Here is a 23,116-nt window from a genome sequence, read left to right on the forward strand (position 1 = left end):
AGCAACATCAGAACAAATCAGAATAAGCCAACTCTTTGTCGTGTAGTGGTTAACATATCATGGATTTCTTGTCATCTCTTATGAACATGTACTTGTTGAAAAGAGGATCTCCTCGAACAGTTATAATCTGTCTTCAGAATCATAAAAATTTTCAAAATTTCAATGAAATTCACGATAAGGCGACTACTGTACTTTGCACTAGAGTTTTGCTCTTTATTTTTATACACTTTTCCAGGTTGTCTCAGCAACCACGGGTCGTATCAAAAAACCGATCTTGTTCATTTTTTCTTATTCATGATCAACATGATGAGATTAATCATAAATGATTTGTTCTTAGAAAAAAATTCTTAAGGTCATTTCGCGAAAACGGCCTCGAATATGAAAAATGGTTAGCAACATCTTATTTTCATGTCATCTAACATTCAAAAAATTAGTTTGAAAAAATCAATTTCTCAGGCGAATTCCGTCAGCCACTTTTTCATTCAACATTTTGCTGAATTAATTTTTGAACTTTAATTGTATTTGAAATTAGATCTGAATAGTACCAAAACTTTTCTGGTTACCTAATATGACAGAAAAGAGGAAATATTTTAAAAAAGGAGTTCGAGGGGGTTCCTCCTAGTCCATGGACCAGATTGGCAACTTAAATGAACAGAATTAAAAATTTAAAATTGCCTTGAAGATGATGTGCACCTAAATAGCGGTGTATTCAAATGTCATTTTCATTGTAATGATGCTTCGTCAAGCTTTGTATGGCTACCGAGGGGTGGACTTTGAGTCACTCAGCCTTTCAGTTACTTGCAGGTTCTTTTGGGTAAGCGCATACGCACTGATCAGTCTCTGGAACACAGTTAACAACTGAAAAGCATCGCGAACCTTTTTACACAGTAAAACCTTCTTCTTCTCCTTTTCAGTTTGTTATTATCTAATTGTTTTCAATTATAATCAACAATCATGGGTAGCGATAAGGTAAGTGCTTAACTGTTTGACCTTTCTAATTTAACAATTAACAGCTTGGTTCAGTCAGGACTTGCAAAATTGCCTTTCAATCCTTATTGTTAATGCAAAAAAGAAACTGTAACTCGTATTTGCAACAATCAATTCACTCGACCTTTATATCTCCTTGCCTCTTTCTTTCTACTCTTTCTTTTTCAAATTTTTCCTTTCCCATTTTATTCTTTCTTGTTTGCCCTTTTTCACCAATTTTGTACCTTCTGTATTTTTCACCGTTTCTTGTCTCATCGACAAGTTGCCAATTTGCCTTAAGAACCCTGATTATTTAATTGTCTTCCATATGAATGTGACAAGCTTTTTCTTCTTCTACCCTGAATCTTGGGTGTGAAGTTCTTGCCTCCTTACAGATTACTTTCCTGTCGAGGTTGCATTATGTCTTATCAGCAGTAACATCTTTTACGCTTATTTCATTCCTTTCAGTTCTTATTTTTATTCTCAACTTATTCCATTTCTTTCAGTTGATTAACTTTGTAGATTGATTGATTTAAGGCAATATTACAATTTTTGCATTTTTTCCAATTCTTCTCATTGCTCCAAAAGCTAACATATTGAACCAAATTTGTCGCTTTTAATGCATAATTTTGGCTATTGATTAATTTTTGTGTTCTCTTAATTTTGATTTATTTCATGTACAGAAAGATGCAAAAACGAAACGAAAAGAGAGGAAAAAGGAATTGGATGACCTCAAACAAGAGGTGGCCATGGTAAGTCCATTTAAAGCTTACATATTGCATGTTTATTGTCCATTTCCGAAGCTTCCAGTCATTTAACTCATTTTCTGGATCTTTTTTTGATAATTGCTGTATTTGATTTATTGTAATTATTTGGGTGCCTCTGGATTACTTTTCAATCACATTGACATTGGGTGTATTCACCGGTTAACCATTCACCTTGGTTACTTTCTTCTTCTCTCTCTTTTTTTGTTTGACTTCATTTTTTATTCTATGGTTTTTTTCTGGTATCCATGAGTTTTGATGCATAATTTTTTTTCTATCTCCCACAATTCATTCAACTCAATCTTTTCGGATGATCGCGTTTTAGGATGAGCACAAAATACCTTTGGAGGAATTATATTCTCGGTTAAAGACTAATAGTGAAACCGGATTAACTCTTGCTCAGGCAAAAACAGTTTTAGCACGTGATGGACCCAATGCCCTAACTCCTCCACCTACTACACCTGAATGGGTTAAGTTCTGCAAACAACTATTCGGTGGCTTCGCTCTATTACTTTGGATCGGTGCCATCTTATGTTTTTTGGCTTACTCAATTCAAGCTACTAGCTTTGAAGATCCATCTCCTGATAATGTAAGTACTTTTTTATATTGAATTTGTACATTTCAACTCATTTAACCATGCGATTTCGGAATGATTTATTAATTTTGTACCTTGACTTTTTTCCAGCTTTATCTTGGTGTTGTATTAGCTGTTGTCGTCATTGTGACTGGATGTTTCTCATATTACCAAGAAGCCAAAAGTTCTGCTATTATGGAATCTTTCAAATCTATGGTTCCTCAATATGCTACCGTTATTCGTGAAGGAAAGAAAAACACTATCCCTGCCGAAGAGGTTGTTGCTGGTGACCTGGTTGAGGTTAAAGGTGGTGATCGAGTTCCAGCAGACATGAGAGTTATCAAATCTCATGGCTGTAAGGTCGATAATTCATCACTAACTGGAGAATCAGAACCTCAGACTCGAAGCCCAGAATTAACTAATGAAAATCCTTTAGAAACTCGTAATATCGCCTTTTTCTCAACAAATTGTGTGGAAGGAACTGCTCAGGGTATCGTAGTTAACACTGGTGATCGAACAGTAATGGGTCGTATTGCTAACTTAGCTTCTGGTTTGGAGATGGGACAAACTCCTATTGCCAAGGAAATTGAACATTTCATTCACATTATTACTGGTGTTGCCGTTTTCCTTGGAGTTTCTTTCTTCGTTATCGCTTTATTGCTAGATTATAATTGGCTTGATGCTGTCATTTTCTTAATTGGTATTATTGTAGCAAATGTGCCAGAAGGTTTGTTGGCTACTGTAACAGTATGTTTGACACTCACTGCCAAACGTATGGCTTCCAAGAACTGTTTAGTCAAAAATCTTGAAGCCGTGGAAACTTTAGGTTCAACTTCAACAATTTGCTCTGACAAAACTGGTACACTCACCCAAAATCGTATGACTGTTGCTCACATGTGGTTTGATAACCATATCATAGAGGCCGATACAACAGAAGATCAATCAGGTATGTCAGATCTTAACCTTTTAATAATTGACTCTTAATTATAACATTATAATTTTTACTCAGGTGTCCAATACGACAAGAGCTCAGTAGGATGGAAGGCATTGGCTAGAGTATGTATGTTGTGCAGTCGAGCCGAGTTCAAACCAAATCAAGAGAATGCTCCAATCCTCAAAAGGTAAATTATTGAAATTGAATAGTTAAATACTTTCAAAACATGCTAATTTATATTGTTTGTTTAAACAGGGATACTACTGGTGACGCTTCAGAATCTGCCATTCTTAAATGTATGGAGCTTGCTCACGGAAATGTTGCTGGTTACCGACAAAAGAATCCTAAAATTTGTGAAATTCCATTCAATTCCACCAACAAATACCATGTTACCATTCATGAAACTGATGATCCAAATGATCCTAGTTACTTACTGCTTATGAAGGGAGCTCCAGAACGTATTCTTGATCGCTGTTCATCAATTTTCATTAATGGACAAGATCGACCCTTGGATGAAGAAATGAAAGAAGCTTTCAACTGTGCTTACCTTGAATTAGGTGGTTTAGGTGAACGTGTAATTGGTTTTTGTGATCTCAAATTACCTGCCGATAAATATCCTCCTGGTTATCCATTTGATGCTGATGAAGGTAACTTTCCTCTTGATGGACTTCGCTTCTTAGGCCTTGTTTCTATGATTGATCCTCCTCGTGCTGCTGTACCCGATGCTGTAGCAAAATGCAGATCAGCTGGTATCAAAGTCATCATGGTAACAGGTGATCATCCTATTACTGCTAAAGCTATTGCCAAGGCTGTTGGTATTATCTCAGAAGGTAATGAAACAGTTGAAGATATTGCTCAACGTCTGAATATTCCTGTTGAAGAGGTTAATCCAAGAGATGCTAAGGCTGCTGTTATTCATGGAGGTGAACTCAGAGATATGGAGGTTGATGTATTGGATGATATCTTGAAATACCACACAGAAATAGTATTTGCTCGAACCTCTCCACAACAGAAGCTGATTATTGTTGAAGGATGTCAACGTCAAGGTGCTATTGTGGCTGTAACCGGTGACGGAGTCAATGATTCTCCTGCACTTAAAAAAGCAGATATCGGAGTTGCAATGGGAATTGCTGGATCAGATGTATCCAAGCAAGCTGCTGACATGATACTGTTGGATGATAATTTTGCATCCATCGTAACTGGAGTTGAAGAAGGAAGATTGATTTTCGATAATTTGAAAAAATCCATTGCTTACACTCTAACTAGTAACATACCTGAAATTTCACCTTTCCTGTTCTTTATCATTTTCAATGTTCCCTTACCACTTGGCACTGTCACCATCCTTTGTATTGATCTTGGTACTGATATGGTTCCTGCCATTTCACTAGCTTATGAGCAAGCTGAAAGTGATATCATGAAACGTCAACCACGAAATCCCAAAAAAGATAAATTGGTGAACGAGCGTTTAATTTCAATGGCCTATGGTCAAATTGGTTTTATCCAAGCTGCTGCCGGTTTCTTTACTTATTTTGTTATTATGGCAGAAAATGGTTTTCTTCCATCTTTCCTTTTTGGCCTTCGAAATGATTGGGATTCAAAGGCAATTAATGATCTACAAGATTCTTACGGACAAGAATGGGTAATGTTGACATTTGAACAATCTTGATTCACATTTAATTTCTAAAAATTGTAATCTAACTCATTTTTTTGTTCATTCATCCAGACTTATAAAAATCGTAAAGTATTAGAGTTTACTTGCCATACTGCATTTTTCATTGCCATTGTCATTGTCCAATGGGCTGATCTCATCGTATGTAAAACCAGAAGAAACTCATTGGTCCATCAAGGAATGAAGTAAGTTCATTTCATTTTTATTTTTTTCTTACAAATTCTCATCATTTCTCTTCTACTTCGTCTATTTAGGAATCACGCACTTAACTTTGGATTGCTTTTCGAAACTCTCTTGGCTGCTTTCCTTTCTTACACTCCTGGAATGTCGGTTGTACTTAAATTGTATCCAATTAAGTAAGTTAATTTGTCATTTTACTTGAAACAATTCATCTAATAATTGATTTCCATCTCTTTTTTTAAAGGCTATCATGGTGGTTCCCAGCAATGCCATTTTCATTACTAATCTTCATTTATGATGAAGCTCGTCGTTTTATCATTAGACGCAATCCAGGCGGTTGGGTTGAAATAGAGACTTATTACTAAAAAAATGAATGCTGCTAGGAGTTTCTAAATATCCATCAAAGCTCTTTTCTCAACTCTTCCTCTTTCTAGCCTCATGACATCTTTCACCTTCAAAATCACGCTTTTCACTCCCACTTTTACAAATCAAACCAAAGCCTGATTACCTTCTCATCTAATTCTCATGTTTCTTTCAATTTTAAGTTACTTAATTTGACTCGTCTTTTCATCAAAATAAGAAATTAGTTTAAAAGTATAAATATTTAAATATAATTAATCGATCTATCGATTGATTAATTTTTAACTATGATACAGATTGATAATCTGTTTTAATTAAGCAAAGATGAAAGAGATTGTTAAGAAAGCAAAAACAACAGAAAGCCACCAAAGATTTCTTCAAATTTTATTTATTTATTTATTTATTTTGTCTATTTTTAGTTCAAATTCAAATCATTTTGTTCCATTGTTTTTATTATTGTTTTTATTAATGTTACATTATATTATATCATATTGTTTCTTTTTCCTGTTTTTACCATTACCATAATCAACCGACTCTTAATCAACGAATCCTCATAACCAAAAAATTCCTAGTTTACTCATCTCTGTGCCGTGCATAATCAATCTCTTTGATCCAACTTTTAATTTCGTATCTGATTAAATTAACTTTTGGTGCAAGCCTAAAGCTTTATGATCAAGTCACTAAAAACATTGAAACGTAAATACAGCATTTCAATAAATTTCGTATAGATCTTAGTAAACCATGTCTAAAATATTCTTTATCTCGTCTTTTACAGATTTATTAAAGGATCAATGAAACCAACATTCCATCACCAAAGCTCACACATTCAGGAACCAGAGTAAAAGGATAAATCAAAGATGGTACGAGATTAAAGGAAAAAATGGAGTGATGCAAAGCAAATTAATTAGGTTAAACTAGAATGGATTAAATGATGAAAATGCTGAGCACAATGTAACAAGTCTTCAAGCTTCATTCTCAATCATCCAGTGGAAACAAAAGAGTCAATCAAATGCAACCATTAACATCACACTAATCATGGCAAATAATCAAGGCAAAGCAACATTCTCATTCATTTTTAATCGTAATTCCTTAACCCATTCCTGCTCTTTTCAATTTCACTTCTAAAAAAAGATTTAAGTAAAAAAAATCTGACAAAAAAACTAGGATTTATAAATTTTTGTCCGCTCATAGCTGATTTAGAGAAGAAACAAACAATTTCATTAATAAAAAAGAAGGAAATACAACAAACGATTCAATCGATTCAGTTTTACACCAGAAAACAGTGAAACATTGACCAAACATCATTAATTTAAAGCTTGAATAAACCAGAAAAGCAGCTAAACCAACCTTGACCCAATGAACAATTCTCAATGCGATTCCTTTGGATTGAACCGCCAGTTAAACAAGGAAAGCTTGATCATTAAACTGTTTGATTAAACCAGGATTAGCCGATTGAAAGTGACAAAATTAAAGTTGAACCCTTCAACCAAACAATTGACAAAAGCAGACATGAAATATTGTTTAATACACGCAACACAATCAATATATTCACGAGACTCACGATAAAAGAGGAAAACAAATTAAGTTGATTTTGTTCATTTTTCGTTAGCTTAAAATCAGTTAATTTCTTTTCTCACTGTTAATTGTTTGTAGCATTGTGTCAATTAGTGGAAAAATGGAAAGATTAATAGTAATAGTTTGTCTATGGAGTTACCTACTTTGACTATATTATCATCATTTATCCAACAATGATCATCATACAACTTATTATTATGTCCAATTTTATTTCAACTAAAAACCAAGACAAATTGCTCACCAATTATTAAATTGTTCACAGACTTAGTTATTTAAACTTGGATGTAAAACCTGTTCAAGACCTGCGGAATTAATACTTAAACAAAGATAGACTTTTGGTGCACATTGACTCAACTGAGCAACAATCTTGATACTTCATTTTCATCATTCAGGATTCACAATTTAATCATCCTTTTTAATACCATTAACAAATTAAAACGACAAAACAAAATCAATTCATTGAATTACTCTGAAACCAACACACACACTCAATGAGTCCAAAATCATCAGCTTGAAAATAAGGAAATCAAAACTTGACCAGAAAATCTGATTGTTGTCAAACCTTTTCTCCTCTTACAATTATAATGTTTTCAACTAATTGTCAAGATTAACACACAACAAGAAAACAAAAGGTTAATTGTTGAGTTTTAATTCCTAATCTGTGATTTCAATGATTAAAAACAGCATTTCAATTTCCAAAAGATTCAGTTATTGATTTTGTCTCTTTGTTTTTTGTATACCAATCAAAAAACTCATCCAACTCTTCCTTTAACCCAATTTTAACCATCCATTTGTAGATTAATATTTTCTGCTTTTAATTGCTTTAATATATGTAATAATTAATTTTTCAATTGCTTCATTTTGTTGGTGTAAATTAAAACAATGTTTAATCAATGACGATGATAATGATGATGATGATGATGGTAATACATTAAGCATTAAAAGGGCAAATCAAACAGCTACAGTTTTGATCAATAAAATTAATTTAAAATAATCTAATTTCTTTAAATTACTCTTCATAATTACTAGTGTTAACATAACATTTACTGATAAACAATACACGCAAGATTCAGTTCACCATTACCCTGCTGATCATTTTACTAATCATCCATAAAATCATGAATCCATCGATACAACAAACTCTGGGACTTATGATTCAAATATTTCATCAAAACGAAGGAATGACTTTTGCTGGTAAAATTAGATGAAACGCAATCAAATTTTCAAATTGTCTGGTTATACACTTTATTATACCCACAAACAATCTCATGAAATTGCTTAGTTATGATTATTATGCAAATAAAAATGATAAAGAGTTGTTCGGTAAAACTTGAACTTCCATTAAAAACAAGTAAACACGAATAAATATCATACATAATATCATACATACGCAAATAATCGTAATTATATCTAAAAATTATCGATCATCCACAATATACAAACAAAAAAACCCAAAAAAAGAATAACTTTAGCAGAAATATCATCAGATAATACAATTATTAGGTTATTATTGTATAATACGATGTACATTGCTTTTGTATTTACCAGTTGCACCAGAAAAAGCGAGTTACATTTTGACTTTGAGTTACAAGCCTTGACTTTCGTCTGTTTGCCATTTGTTATGCTAAGGCCTAACCAGATTGAAACAGTAAAAATGGTTTTCAACATATTTAATCAGTTAATATCACCCTTAATAAATCATCTTAAAAATGTATTCACTCATTTAATATCCAACAATTTAAATGATCAATCTATAATCAAGACAATGTTAAAATGTGAAAAAAGTGCTCTAAAATTTGTTGGTACAATAAACGGTTACTCAACTGGTTCACCGCCACAAAAACAGCTGTTAAAGCATAAACTCCTCAAAGGTTTAGTGTTAATTGTTTTAATTCGTGCAACTTTTCTTGTTCTGATTCCATCAACTCCTGATTGTGAACTATGCAATACAATTAGTTTATTTCTTGGTGACAATACAAGTTGCTTCCCAAAACGCAATTTACTAGCCATTATGCTCTTACTAGCCGTCATTTGTTTATCCATGATGTTCACCGATTGCCACCGTCCCTTTGAAAAATCAACTGTTTCATTTTTCCATATTTTTACCATTATTATGTCCACTTCATCAATCTCAAATCACTTGCTGGACATTAATTTACATTCTAGTCAATTTCAATTACGCCTGTTATTGAAATCAATGGCTTTATTTCAAACTACTTGCTACATGTTATCTTCTGGTTATGTTATCTTCTTCTTCAACGGTTCATTCAAATGTTTGCCTGGTCAATATTTGTCTTTACAAACATTTTGTCAGATATTTTGGGTAGTTATGAACTCTATAGCCACAACTACTTCGATATTCAGTTCAATTTGGTTTTATTTTCACGCTTTGATCTATTTTTTGTACATTTTGTTGCGCCTCAAAGAGTTGATTCTCATTGAAGAGCCAACCCAAACAAACATAGCTTCAAGCAGAGTCTATCGTATCAACTGGATTGCTAAATGTAATGCTATTTTTAACAACATTGAATCTGGTAATCGGGAAATAAGATCGATGGCTTTGACAACCTTTTCCTCTTTGGCATTATTTATTAATTTTACTTTATTTGTTTGTTTCATTGTTGGAGTTGATGATCCAATGGTCAGATGGCCAATTCTTATACCAGTTACTCTATCATTAATCGGAATCATCATCTTTGTTCGCATACTTGTTGTCGATGCCAATAACAAAGTTAGTCTTTTCCCTATCTATGCCATTTCACTTCAACCAACGATAAAATCATTGTTTACCACTTTTCTTACAGATCGATAGACTAACGTTAATAATATATCGATTGGCACGTAATTCAACTAAACTGACTGTAAAGATAAAGGTAACTAGTGATCTTGTAAAATTGTAATCAGAGTATTAATTTTGAATTCAAGTCTCTAACAACAATAGATCGTTTAACAACCAAACCCATTGGGTTTTACATTGGTGAAACATTTAGAATTGAATCTTTGGTTCTTTTGAAGGTGAGTTGACTACTTGAAGATATTTAATCATCTAACTTTTGCAATATCATTTTCATTTCAGATTATTTTTGAAAACATTACAATTTTTCTGCTTCTCATCGATGCATTCAAGAAACAGACATGATGATCCCAAGAATCAAAAGAATTGACTTTGTCCAAATTTCATAGTCGATGCCAACACTCAGCCTGATAGACTTGAAATTCCTGGAAATATATAAATCCTGATAAATTAGCTGACCAGTCAGTCTCATGTAACAATTGAACAACAATGGTTACATTTGAACTTGTATTTGGCTTCATTTGATTCAATCTTACTGAAGCCTCTTCTTTCCTGCTCAACCCTTTCAATGCACTCTTTGTATCAAAAGTTTTTACTCTGGTACGCTGTATCCTGGGAGTTATCATGTAAAAAATGAAGGAAAGAAGATGATAAAAGCGAAGGAGAAGAAAAGGAAGATAGAATTGGAAAGGATGGAAACTGTCACATTCATTTGATTAAAGTTGACTCAATAGCTTGATTGAAGTTGAATGAAGCAAAACATGCTCATAAGGGAAACAAACAAAGTGTTATGTTGATGGGTTTGCTTTAATAAAATTCAATAGAAGACAAGATAAAATAAAAGGAAAATGAAGTTGATAATATGTACGAGATGTAGATGAAAAGTAGATGCTGAAATTGTAAAATAAATAGTCAAACTCTTTTTTCGGTGATAAATTAACTGAGACAATTTAACATTATATCCAACGGGAGTCAATACTATTCAAGTCAAGATTTGTGATGAGATGATAAAAACAAAAAAGCAAAGGACAAATGAAAGGCAGCAAAAGCATAACAATAAACTCTTCAAGACTTGAACATGTTTTAAGTAACTGACAATTGAATGATGCTGATCATCATTTTTAATCACCATCTTACAGCTTGAAATATTTACACTCTGAACCATTTTGATTACCAATAAACAGCCTTTAATGCTTGACATTTGGATGACATTTGAATTCACATTTAAATGTCTTTCTGTTATCAATTAAAGTAACATTGAGTAAAAATTAAGGTTCCGAATGAAAAATGTATCTCAGTTGCAGCTTTGTATTGAGAGCACTTTATATAATGAGTCTAGATTTGATCAGTTTGTTTAATGTAAATCATTATCACCTTTTTTCAAGTGAAATTAAGATAACTATCAATTTACGATCATCTATTATGTTTTCATCATTATTAATATTTATCATGATTCTGAGCAAATGAGTTTTTCTCCTTCTTCTTCTTCTTCTTTTAAGGACAATTCCCTGTCTACCAAAGGATTCATCATATGTAACCTAAGATTGATGATTGAAAGGTTTCTCTACTTCCTTCAACTCCATTCAAGTTGAAAATCATTTCTTATTTCCACTGATCAACCTGAGTACACACTTTCAATGATTAAATTAGATGAGGATGAAAATTAAATTTGATTATGAGGACAAAAAAATAAACTTTGAGATTCAGTTACACTTTTAAGGAAAACAAAAACAAAATCAAGTTAATACACATTAGTGGTTTGTTCAGACTTTTAGATCAAGTCAAAGTGTTGTGAAGGATACTGATGATGTTCTCGATGATTAAAGATTCATCATGATGATGGTGATGACGGTGTTGATGAAGATAAGAAGTACATTAGTAAAAAAAGGTTGAAAAAGGATTGAAAAAATTAGATTCACTAAAAATCAATCTATAAAATGGTAAAATCATTGGTGTTTATAGCAAACACCTTGAGCTGCAAATTGTAAAGCGTTGAAGAATGGTTGAGTTTACCATGAAACAAATATCTTTTTCCAGTGCTCTTTAATACGTTTTATTTTCCACCACAATTTGTATTAAATGATAAATTATGATGGACCAAGAAACAACACAACTGGACAGTTTAACATCAAATTATGCCAAATAAAAAAGGTCCACCAGAAGACAAAAGCATAAAACCAAATAGCTTTTTTTTGTAAGGTTAAAGAAATGTTTCCATCTTTATATCTTTATGGATTAACCTTACAAGGAGTAAATATGGAAGACTGGAATGAAGATGGAAAAAAAAGATATAAGAAATGATAAAAATCTTGATCTTCTTTCACTTGGAAATATAACTTACACTTTTTATGTGCAAATCAATAGTTATCAGTAAAAGATAAAGGCCCAAACAGAAAGGTGAAAAGCTATCCAATGAGTTATCAAGTAATTCCTATGATGACAGGGAATTCAGCATTTAGCTTTTTTAGGTGGATATAAATTTTGATTAACTCCAATCAAAGCGGCAAAGAAGATAATGATGATGGTGAGCTAGGAAAAAGAAGATGGAAAAAATCTTTAGTTTCAAATCTTTTCTTACATGAGAATCGTTTTTGTTATACTTACAGTTATTACATAGTTTACACACTTGATTTACAAATGTATTTTTGTCAGTTGAATATAAAGTTGATAATTTACTTGACACAGTCAAAATAACAATACAAACATAATAAACAAAAACACATTTTCTTAAAATTTTTAACCTGTAACACTGTGCATTGAATACTGATGAAACCAGAATTTGCAAAGGTGGGTTAACACCGGACTTTTTACCATGATAGATACATAATTAAATGATCATCAACTGATATCACTATTGGTTAACTATTAGTAAGTAATTAAGGTTAATGTTGTCTTCATTTAAAAGCTATTATAACAATTAAAAGCATTTTACATTCAATTATCACAGTTTGGTAAAAATGGCGTAATAACCTCTTTGATCACATGTTATAATCGATTATCGATTAATTGCTTTTAACTTTTTGTCGACTTTTGTTTTTGTAATATTTAACATTTATTTTAATTCATGGTAATTGTATTAATCAAATTAACCAACTTAATTAAGTAATAAGTTACCTTGTTAAGCTCCGTAAGGAATTTAACAAATTGATTAAACATATGATGAAGAAGAAGAAAAAAACAGTTAACTCTTCTTACACAACTTTAATTAATCATTAACTTCATCTGTCTAATCATCTATCTGATTTGATAATAACAATTTACAGCCATCAATTCATTTTTTATTGATTTGTGAAGCAGAAGTGTCTAACCAAGCCTGAGACAATTAATTAAGTGTAAGCCGTTTAACCACAAAAATTAATGGAGTGGCTATAATAGTCATTGCGCTTTACATGTTAACTCAATGGACATTGAAGTTGAACAGACACACAAATAGTTGACTGGAAGCAATAAAAAGCCGCATATCAGAATGAAATAATCAAATAATCATCAGGTTAGCTAACTGGTTTAATTAGCATATATGATAAATTGTTGTTGGTTTTATAAATAATAGAGTTTAAAAATACAATACTTTGATTTTTAGGCATAAAAAGATGAACAACCGTACAGATTGATTTATATTTATTGTTACTTAAAGCTTAATAAAAATGGTGATATAAATAGGGATTGGTATACAGATCCTAAATCATTATTTGAATACAATAACAATATGAATAAATAAATGAAAAAAAGCTAACAAAAACGGTATTTAAGGTCATTCCTTACACCTCTAGGGAACAAGGGAAGGCATTTCATGTTTTCTGATTCATCACATTGACTTACCATTCTGATGATGAAAATGGTGGTGAAGTTGATGCCTAGACGACGATAATAATAAAAGTTGATGATTAAAATAGGAAATGTTAAACAAGGTTAATTTACATTGTAAATATGGATAGCAACACGTGCGAACAAAACCCAACGCCAAACCGTTTGTTAACAAGTTGTATGTTTAATAACCTTAAGGTTTATTGTAATATGGTTTCTCCCATTGATTAAATTCAACCATTGATGATGACTTAATTGTAACAACGATATAAAATACAATAAAAAAATACAATAATTAAAGAGTGAAATAAATGATTGATTAACCAACAACAACACAATGAGAAAAGGTTGTTGCTTAAGAAAAGCAAAATGGCAGCTCGAAAAAAATGCTCATTTTTTTACCGCTCAATTTAAAAATGTTGAAAAGGTTGCAAAATATTGAAATTTTTACTGAATTAACCCATAAATTATATTAATTTTGTATCAAAATGAATATTTTTGTTCCATGTTGTTGTTTCTCAAATTTAAAACAGTTTCTTAATTTGATATCATCATTTAGACATCAGATTGTACTTACAATTTTAATGTAATTTAATGTTTTCCTTACCTTTGGCAAAAGGTAGCTGAATGGTGGTGGAAGGGCAAAGCTACTGATGATTTTGATGATGCTGATGAAGATGGTGATGATGAACATGATAATGTATGAGAGTACCTCAAAAGCCACCCACAAAAAGGTGTAAACCTTGCCTTTATTGGTTACAAAACAGATTCAAGACACTCAATGATTGGTTGAAGTTGAACATTGAAAGTAATGGTTTCCACCCAAAGAGGGATGAAGAGAGAAAGGTTTTCTCATCTTGCTCATCTGAACATCATCTTTTACCTTTCTTTTTCCTCTTTCTTTATCCAGTTTATCTGTAAAGATGAAAAGAAACTTTTCTTACCTTGTTAAGCCTGACCAAACAAAGCAAGACTAAGTAAGTCAACTTCACAGTTTACATGTGAACCTGTAATATCATTATCATTAATATCATCATCATTATAATGATCATCTCAATGAATTGTATTCCAATGATGATAACACTGATGACGATAATGATGAGGCTAAATAATGAGAAGATGATAATGATGATGATAAAAGATGATGAAAGTTTGAAGACTCACACAAATTGACAGTAAAGGAAAAAAACGAAAACACAAAAAATTCCACTTGAAAAAATCTCATCTTTTTTTCATTCCTCTTCAATCTGTTTCAGTTTCAACATTCAACTTGTTCAATCTCAACCTCCAAATCTAATTGAATCTCAACTCTAATCAATTTGACCGATGATTATGAGTTAATCAAGTAATAAGTGAGAATAAACAAAATGTCGGAATTAATTAACCATTTTTACTGTGTAATCATCCCATTGTTTACATGTGTTTTTACCTGTTAATGTTTTTGGTTAAACCAGTTGAAAATGGGAAACCTTGAAAATGTTGACTATTTAATAGTCATTAAGTGAATAACAATTTACTGGAATCAAGTCTCAATTAAACGGTAATAATGTTCTCGATAGATAATTGGTCAACTAATGGACCATTAACCAACCATTTGAACCAGTTAAATAGTGAATCAAATGTTATTGATAATCCAGTTTGTAAAGTTAGTTACTCGCCACCACTAGCAACCAACTCGCCGATCAACCAAGGACGTCTTCATCCCCACCATCATCCACACCATCATCCTCATCATCTTCACTCCAATCCATTTCAACATCATCATCATCTTGCCCCTCACCATTCACCTGGTTCACCACCAAACCATCTTAACCATCATCATCCTCATCTGACCCACCATCAACACCATCTTCACCATCTATCAACCTCATCCAATGGAACCGTTTCAAATTCAAATTCAGTGAGCTCAGTGAACAGTAATAATAATAATAATAATACAAATAGTAATAACACCAATCCCAATAATACAACTTCTAGTAATAGTAACAATACCAATACAGATTCAACCAGCAGTAACAATAGTAATAACACTTCCAACAATGGTAACAATTTGACATCCAATTCATCTTCAGGATCAACTAATAGTGTTACAACCAATGGATCAAACAATCAGGGTAATTCAACATCAACTAATAGTGATTGTAAACCGTCAAAACAAAAGCGACATCGAACCCGTTTCACTCCAGCTCAGTTACAAGAATTGGAACGATCCTTTTCAAAGACTCATTATCCAGATATTTTCATGAGAGAAGAGCTTGCCATGAGAATTGGACTAACAGAATCAAGAGTTCAGGTAAATTAACTGATAATGAAAGTAAAAATATCAACACAATTTACATATAAAAATGATTACAATTTTATCCTGAAAAATTGAGGTTAAGATTTGGCTTCTTTAAATATAATGTTTACCTCGAATAGTCTCGGTGTTTAAATTGATTTGTTTCAGTATTTAACCGATTTACATAATTTTTAGACTCACATTTGATGCGATGTTTGCTGTGATTTAACAATCAATGATAATTATGATTAAAAAACTAATGGTAAAGTGTAATAATGATGTTGATGGGAAAGAGTAACACTATTTATGGATCATTATTAAGCCCATCAGTTTGCAGTTATTGTTAAACATTGAAGCTTATTTGTTGCCATTAATTTCGAGGTTGACATTATTGTTCACTTTTCCCATTGGCATCCACAGGGATTTACAGAATGAAAGTGAGAGGATGAGCAAGAAGCTTCCCAATCATCCTGATCATCATCCTCCTCTTATAATATTTATATACATTAAAAGAAAGTGAGAATATGAATTCTGAGTAGTTTTGGTGTTTCTATGAAAAAGCCAAAATAAATAGCCAAAATGATAAAGATAAGAATCATCAGTATAGATGATAATATTGATGCTGATGATGCTGTTGTTGATAATGATGATGATGATGATATAAAAATGATGTTGAGGAGATGAAAAAAAATACCTTCGACCTGTTTTTTCAAGCCATTTCATCTTCTTCTTCCTCATCTCCTTTTCATCCTTTGGGAGAAACCATTCCATAAATAATGTTGACTAACACATTGACTCTTCATTTTGTTGACTCTTTATCATCACTGATGATAATCATTAAAATGGTAATGATAGTGATCAGAAACATTTATCAATTGTAACAATTATACGAGCACAATCATGATTTTCAAGATTTTCAACATTGAAAGATCAAATGAAATGTTCAAGTTTGTTTCAATTGTCACCTTTTAATCAACCTCGGTGAATCAATGTTGTCTTTGACATTCATTATGCATTTATAAATTGAAAGGCAAGGGTAATGAAAAGATGATAAGGCAAAAATAAAATAGGTAAAGATGTTAAGCTGAAAATAATGTTTATATTGATATTCATGTTACTTTTTAATGGGACAGGAAAACCACATTAATATGAAATGTACATTCCTTGTCCATCTCCCTAAGGTAGCTTTTTTCCTCCTCATCCTTATTCATCTCTATATCATCTTCACCCAAATCATCTTTTACTTTTCCTTATTTCAACTTAATGTACAAACCTTGCAATGTCAATGGCAAAATGTAAACTTAAAAAAGCAGTTCAATGATATTTTTATCTTCATTTAAACTGTAAACTGGTCATCCATTATTATTTGCTGGCCAGCTTTGTTTACCTCTTTATTGTTAACAATTGACCTTTCACTGATTCCTATCATATTAGTTTCATCTTACAATATAAATCATAAATAAGGTTAAATTTTATTTACATTTAACTTGGAAGCAAAGCTGAATATTGAGATTTTGATATGATTTGGTTTTAACCTGAATTTTATTTTGATATTATAATTGTTTCTTTTGTTATTGAAGCTGTCGATTGATTGTAAATCTGTAAATCAGTAAATTCTGGTAGCATTCTGTAGTCTACCTGATGTATTGTAATAATGATAATGATAGTAATGAAGAAAGATTATATTGACAGATTTGATTTGACAATGTAAACATTGGTTAAATCAATTCAGGATGGCAATGATGATGATCCACTTCCTCGTCTCATGGTGACCCTAATTTACTTTAATATCCGGTCACATATAAAATGATCAATTATTCATCTTGGCCATCGTTACATTTCCTATTTCACTCTTTGTTTGAATAGACAATAAAAAAAGGATAACCATTAAAATCAATTGGTTATTTGTTTTTGTTCATTTCATATTATCCATATACACACGTCGCATAAAGATACAGTATATCAAGATGAAACAGTAGAGGAGGAAAAATTATTATTATTATTAGCTTTCAAATCTGTGAATCTTTTAAGAGCATTTTCAAGTTAAACAAAAATCAAGTCAAACCCCATGATATTTAACATGAAAAATACAGCTTCTTCAGGGAATTGGTAAGATTATCAATATTTAATCATGGCTGGATGAACACAGTAAACTCCTTTTTGCAGTTACCTTATTTAAAAATATACAAAGAACAACATTTCCAATGAATCTCAGTTATCTCAGAGAACTCAGCTTTCCTTCTTGATTGAGCACAATTTATAAGTCAACTTTAAACCTATTTGAATGAATAAAATCAAAAAGTTGTGATAAACAATTAAAAATTAATAAAACCAAAAGTCAAAAATGAGTTGAAAGCAAATCTATTTAACGGTAAAAATATTGATAAATAGCTAAAAATGCTATTTACACTTATTTTTCTTCAAAGGCTTATTTTAACCGCTCAGCTGCTATCTTATTGTAAATTGTGTTGGTATAGTTTTAATTATTATTGTTAACTAATTTTATTTTTTCTTCTTTCAACAGGTTTGGTTTCAAAATCGACGAGCGAAATTTAAAAAGCGTAAAAAGTCGGGAACTTTTCTTCGTAATCCTTCAGGTACTCTTCTTCCGTCTCATCCTTTGCCAACCTTTGGGACCGTCAACAGTGGGAAATATAATTCACCCACTGATGGACTTTGTTCATTTTCAACTGGACCTGATCCAAGATGGACAATGACTACAGGTATTACATCTCAATGCCTCTACCCCAAACTATTCATTTAAATCTCCATTGATTACCATAACCATAAATGCGTATAACATCGTCTTCTTCTGACCAAACCATGAGATCAGCCGATAAAGCAGATATAGCCGTTGTTGGCATTATATAATCCACAACCAAAGTGACACAATTTATAAAATACACATGCATTTATTTTATAAATTATTGAGCTAATGATAAACCTGATTGGCACCATTAACCATATCATAATCATTATAACATCATTTAACGAGAACAATGATAATGAAATGAGTTACCAACTGAATGACTAAAACCAAAGCCACAAAGTAAAAGACCTACATTCTCGTTGTATGTTTCAATGCTTAAAAAGGCCCAAGATCATTATAAATTTAAACCTTAAAGTTTAACATTTAATCGAACATTGTTTCACTTCCGATTAATTTTGCATATACGTTTAAATGTATATGTAACAAAGTTAGATAGGAAACGGAAACATGATTGAAGGGAGAGACCGAAAGTAAAAGGTAAAATGGGTTTTTATAAATAATCATCAAAATGTGAAATATTAAGTTAGCATATAGCATAAAGTCACGCCAATAGCCATAAGATATACAAAATAATGATGATGCATATTGGCCATTTTTATAATGGACAATTGATCTTCACATCTTTCTTTTTTTCCCCTTCTCTTTTCAACCTTGTCAACAAGAAGCAAAAAAGATCCCCAAAAATAATGATTAAATAATAGTGAACATGATCATGAAGATCATCATTTTGATGTTTTACTTTTTTCTCTTCTCTCTGTATATTATTTCAGGTCCTACTTTACCTTTAAGTCACTCTCTCTCCCTTCAATCAGGATTAACTGGAAGTTTAACTGGCCACCATGGAACCGGAATGGGTGGACTTAATCACAATGCATCCGGCCTGGGTTCATCACCATGTTATCAACCATATAATAGTCATTTAAACAATCCATCAGGAAATGGAGTTTCTTCCCTGACTCCACTATCAACGACGTCAACCTCATCCTCCTCACCGGCCTCAGCAACAACAGGAGCGACCATGTTAACTCTTAACCATCTTCATTCCCATGTTCATCAACCACCACCACCGCATCCCTCCTCATCGTCAGGTTCATCATCTTCCCCTTCCCATCTCAGTCTCCAGCAACAACAACAACAGCAATCCGGGCCTTTATCGACTCTCTCCATGTTAGTCTCTTCCAGTCCACCCACACCAACAACCCTTAACCAACCACCACCACCGGGCACACCAACATCCTCCGACTCTGGATCTCCTTCATCTTCCTCTCTTGGATCAACCTTAAACATAACCTCTGAAACCTCAGTACTAAATCCAAGCCATGGCGATTCACCTGATATCTGGAGAGGAACAAGTATAGCATCTTTGAGGCGTAAAGCTCTTGAACATACTGTATCAATGTCTGTCTATGGAAGATAAATATCTTTTTTTCCATCATCAGACATCTTTCATTCTTAATCGTTTCTCCATCATTATCACCATCATCTTCATCTTCATCTTCACTTTCACCAGCCACATCATTACCAAAATAAAAATCAAAGGTATTAACTAATAACCCAAGTTTCTAGTTTCTTTACACTCAACAGCCCAACAACAATCAGATCTTTTGCTTAATATACAAAATCGCGTTAACTAATACACCTAATGTATTAACTAATGTAGTTTTAACACCTTTTAATGGACTACTCATAAAAGACAGTTAGCAATAACAAAACCTGTAAATTGAGCCCCATGAAAATGTAAATTATTTCATCCAAAAAACTGCAATCATTGTCATCCTAAAAAAGTCAACTAAAAGATCAATTGTTGGTCATTTTAACCATTGATTTTCATTGCAACGCCAAACAGAGTAGCAAAAAAAAGCTGAAACTGATATCGAAGCTGATGGTGATGATAAATAATAAAAAAAAGTAGGATAAACACATTTTCACCAATAAACGATATTTTGTTTACATCTTTTCATTCAAGTTTATATCATCAGTTTTGTTTATCCTTCCCATGTCACCTATTTACCTCCTCCTCCTCCTCCCTCTCACCACTGGACTAACATCTTACCTTCATTTTTTGTACAACTTCATCCTTCTCATCACCATCACCAACATGATGATCATTTACAAAAGTGCAAAAAACAAGAGCAAGAATCGATCCTATATGAGTTGAGATAATATTTGAAAAGAAGAAGAAGATGAGGAAAGAAGAGGAAGAAGGAAAACCTTTTTAACTATCATCTTTTATCTTCCGACCAACCCACTTACAATCTTAAGCAAAAATATAGTTTAGTCAAAAAAACACTTTATTTCTTATTTCATTTCTGTCACTTTGAATCTCTCTGCGCACTTTGAATTATCATCATCAGAATCATCAGCATCTCCACCATATTGATCATTTCAGTGTTACTCTGAAACAAAAATGTCTTCTGAGAATATGGATTTGTTCAAGTGCATGAAGAGAATGAAGATGGTGAAGAGTTGGATGATAAACCTGAAGGTAAGAAGGGTAGACAATGCCGAATGAACATTGTACTTGTGATAGACATGTTTAGTTTCCAGGGTGATTCAGTAAATAATAATGCCATTAATCAGTGAATGAGTAAATGATGAGTTGAAAAACGAGTCATTTCCTTTGAAATTAAATTCAGTCAAATTTTAGTGAATATTTTGTATTGCTTAGGATCAGTGTCTGCTTCAAGTTATTTTACCTCAACTTTTGCAACATTGTTTATTGATTTTTTTTCATTTTTTCATTTACTCAGATTTTCCCTTTTGTTCAATATTTATATAATTGTTAAATCATGGATTGATTCCGATTCCATGGAGATTAACATTTTCATACTTTTGTTAGCCATTGAACTTGATCAACTGGTTTCAATGAATTGTTACTTTATGTAATGTTTAGTTGATGTTTCAGTAAATGAAATTGGCCAAAATATTGGCGTTTATGTCATCTGAACAGCTAAAGTGATCTGTCAGAGATGATGAAGTTGCCAGAGTAAAACTCAGAAAACTGTTAATAAAAATGGACTTTACTGTGTAACAAGAAGTAAGTTAATCCTGAACAACAAAAACTTGGATCATCAAGGTTTGTATTATGCAAAGTACCTGCCAACATGATGATAAGGAAGAGAAGTGAAAAAAGGAAAGAAGAAGAAGAAGATTGAAAGAAATGAAGAAACTCACTTGAATCTTTTCATTGCAATATTAGGTGATGTTGATGAAAATAGCAATCAGTGGGAAGCAAGATTAATCAGATGGAGCAAGATGAAGATGAAAAGATTGATATGTATAATATAGGAAGACTCTATAAACAATTTGAGAGACTGAAAAGAGCAAGACTAAGATGATGATCATGGTGATGATGAGAAAGAAGAAGAAAAAGTTGAAAAGGGAAAAAATTAACTCAGAAAATGTATCAACAAGCGTAAACTAAAGGATGAGGAAAACATGTAAAATGTGAATAAATAATTCATTATTATTAATATTAAATAACTATCTGTATCATGAGCAAGTTAAGGTTTCAATGGTGAAAAATTATGTCTCTTATGATCAACAGAATCAAATAAATATCAAAATTTAAGAAAATTGAGATTCTTTAAAGTCAATCATTTCACTCCCAGTCAACTCCAAAAGCACAAACAAACTCATTATGACTGACTGAGAAGACCAGAAATTTCGGTGAAATTTTCATTCAAAGGTAAATTTGAAGATTATTTATCAATTTGGAAAGATGAAAATATATTTCAACTGCAATCAAATGAATATTAAGATTATTGTTGCGGGAATGAACCAGAATCAATTGAAACATTTAAGATGAAATTAAAGAAAATGTTTCTTTGGCATTTTGCGTTTTGAGATGAAATCGGATTGAGTTCGATGTTGAACTTTTCACCGATCGCATGCTCTGTATAGAGTCAATTTGAGTTCGTCAAACGAAAAGGTAAGTTGGTAAAGAAGATGAAGATGAAAATGAAGAAGATAGAGAAAGAGGAAACCCGTGACAAGATTTACTTTCTTTTTTTAGTTAAACTTTCCTTTTGACTGTTAATAAAACTAACAGCAGGCTATTTTATTTATACATTTATATGGAGACTCTTATTTTTTTTGTTTTCACTCCCAGTCATTCCCCAGTTTCATGCATAACCTTACAGTATCCAGGTTACAAGTAACATCTTATCAATTTTATTTGCTCAACTTTCCCTTTGTTAAAAGGCTTTTCGCAGCTTCAAGTTAGCTTCATTTTGTGTGTTCACTTTTTTTTCATTATCAACATCATACCATGATGCTTCACCATCCACCATCATCTTCATCATCTTCATCATCCTTTTCAATCTTACAATGGATGAATCCAGAGGAATCCCTTTTACTCTCTGCTTTTATTAAAAATATCACACTTTTCCTTGCCAGTTACAAGTTAATCAAATTGCTGTTTCCCTGCGTTTATTATTATTGCACGC

At 32.1% G+C, this 23,116-nt stretch overlaps 3 protein-coding genes and 2 long non-coding RNA genes across 6 annotated transcripts; 3 read left to right on the plus strand and 2 right to left on the minus strand.

The window, feature by feature from the left end:
• The first annotated feature begins 846 nt into the window (after positions 1 to 846).
• On the plus strand, positions 847 to 6,110 carry LOC107368464 (sodium/potassium-transporting ATPase subunit alpha). Its single transcript, XM_025162145.2, has 9 exons — positions 847 to 969; positions 1,650 to 1,718; positions 2,056 to 2,319; positions 2,416 to 3,250; positions 3,314 to 3,425; positions 3,494 to 4,877; positions 4,962 to 5,092; positions 5,162 to 5,263; positions 5,332 to 6,110. Exons 1-9 carry the CDS (start codon positions 955 to 957, stop codon positions 5,450 to 5,452), a joined length of 3,033 nt encoding a protein of 1,010 aa, XP_025017913.1. The 5' UTR covers positions 847 to 954; the 3' UTR covers positions 5,453 to 6,110.
• Positions 6,111 to 8,594: 2,484 nt separating this feature from the next.
• Positions 8,595 to 11,014, plus strand: LOC107368465 (uncharacterized). The gene is made up of 4 exons (XM_015936285.3): positions 8,595 to 9,753; positions 9,827 to 9,895; positions 9,948 to 10,037; positions 10,099 to 11,014. The coding sequence occupies exons 1-4, from the start codon at positions 8,644 to 8,646 to the stop codon at positions 10,159 to 10,161; spliced, it is 1,332 nt and encodes a 443-aa protein (XP_015791771.2). The 5' UTR covers positions 8,595 to 8,643; the 3' UTR covers positions 10,162 to 11,014.
• Positions 11,015 to 11,506: 492 nt separating this feature from the next.
• On the minus strand, positions 11,507 to 12,784 carry LOC107368466 (uncharacterized). Its single transcript, XR_001570156.3, has 3 exons — positions 12,421 to 12,784; positions 12,158 to 12,345; positions 11,507 to 12,080 (listed from the first exon to the last, which is right to left on the minus strand). It is a non-coding gene; the product is annotated as an uncharacterized LOC107368466 (long non-coding RNA).
• Positions 12,785 to 13,384: 600 nt separating this feature from the next.
• On the minus strand, positions 13,385 to 13,953 carry LOC149094819 (uncharacterized). The gene is made up of 2 exons (XR_016199014.1): positions 13,735 to 13,953; positions 13,385 to 13,670 (listed from the first exon to the last, which is right to left on the minus strand). It is a non-coding gene; the product is annotated as an uncharacterized LOC149094819 (long non-coding RNA).
• Positions 13,954 to 14,586: 633 nt separating this feature from the next.
• On the plus strand, positions 14,587 to 20,221 carry LOC107368469 (uncharacterized). Of its 2 annotated transcripts, none has more exons than XM_015936286.3 (3): positions 14,587 to 15,913; positions 18,423 to 18,621; positions 19,439 to 20,221. In XM_015936286.3, the coding sequence occupies exons 1-3, from the start codon at positions 15,167 to 15,169 to the stop codon at positions 20,083 to 20,085; spliced, it is 1,593 nt and encodes a 530-aa protein (XP_015791772.1). In that variant the 5' UTR covers positions 14,587 to 15,166; the 3' UTR covers positions 20,086 to 20,221. The 2 variants fall into 2 exon arrangements, with proteins under 2 accessions (XP_015791772.1, XP_025017915.1); XM_025162147.2 differs by having other exon boundaries at positions 19,481 to 20,221.
• The last annotated feature ends 2,895 nt before the right edge of the window (positions 20,222 to 23,116 follow it).

This window comes from Tetranychus urticae, chromosome 1, assembly GCF_039701765.1.
Source record: "Tetranychus urticae isolate SD_2017Ah chromosome 1, NJAU_TeUrti_SD_1.0, whole genome shotgun sequence".
Classification (NCBI taxonomy): Eukaryota; Metazoa; Arthropoda; class Arachnida; order Trombidiformes; family Tetranychidae; genus Tetranychus; species Tetranychus urticae.

Excerpts from the sequence above, each read along its gene's own strand:
- LOC107368464 (XM_025162145.2), top strand. Across the intron at positions 2,320-2,415 it reads AAGATCCATCTCCTGATAAT|CTTTATCTTGGTGTTGTATT; the intron begins GTAAGTACTTTT and ends ACTTTTTTCCAG. Across the intron at positions 4,878-4,961 it reads ATTCTTACGGACAAGAATGG|ACTTATAAAAATCGTAAAGT; the intron begins GTAATGTTGACA and ends TCATTCATCCAG.
- LOC107368465 (XM_015936285.3), top strand. The coding sequence starts at position 8,644 with ATGCTAAGGCCTAACCAGATTGAAACAGTAAAAATGGTTTTCAACATA. Across the intron at positions 9,754-9,826 it reads TTGTCGATGCCAATAACAAA|ATCGATAGACTAACGTTAAT; the intron begins GTTAGTCTTTTC and ends CTTTTCTTACAG. Across the intron at positions 10,038-10,098 it reads AATCTTTGGTTCTTTTGAAG|ATTATTTTTGAAAACATTAC; the intron begins GTGAGTTGACTA and ends TTTTCATTTCAG.
- LOC107368469 (XM_015936286.3), top strand. The coding sequence starts at position 15,167 with ATGTTCTCGATAGATAATTGGTCAACTAATGGACCATTAACCAACCAT. Across the intron at positions 15,914-18,422 it reads TAACAGAATCAAGAGTTCAG|GTTTGGTTTCAAAATCGACG; the intron begins GTAAATTAACTG and ends TTCTTTCAACAG. Across the intron at positions 18,622-19,438 it reads AAGATGGACAATGACTACAG|GTCCTACTTTACCTTTAAGT; the intron begins GTATTACATCTC and ends ATATTATTTCAG.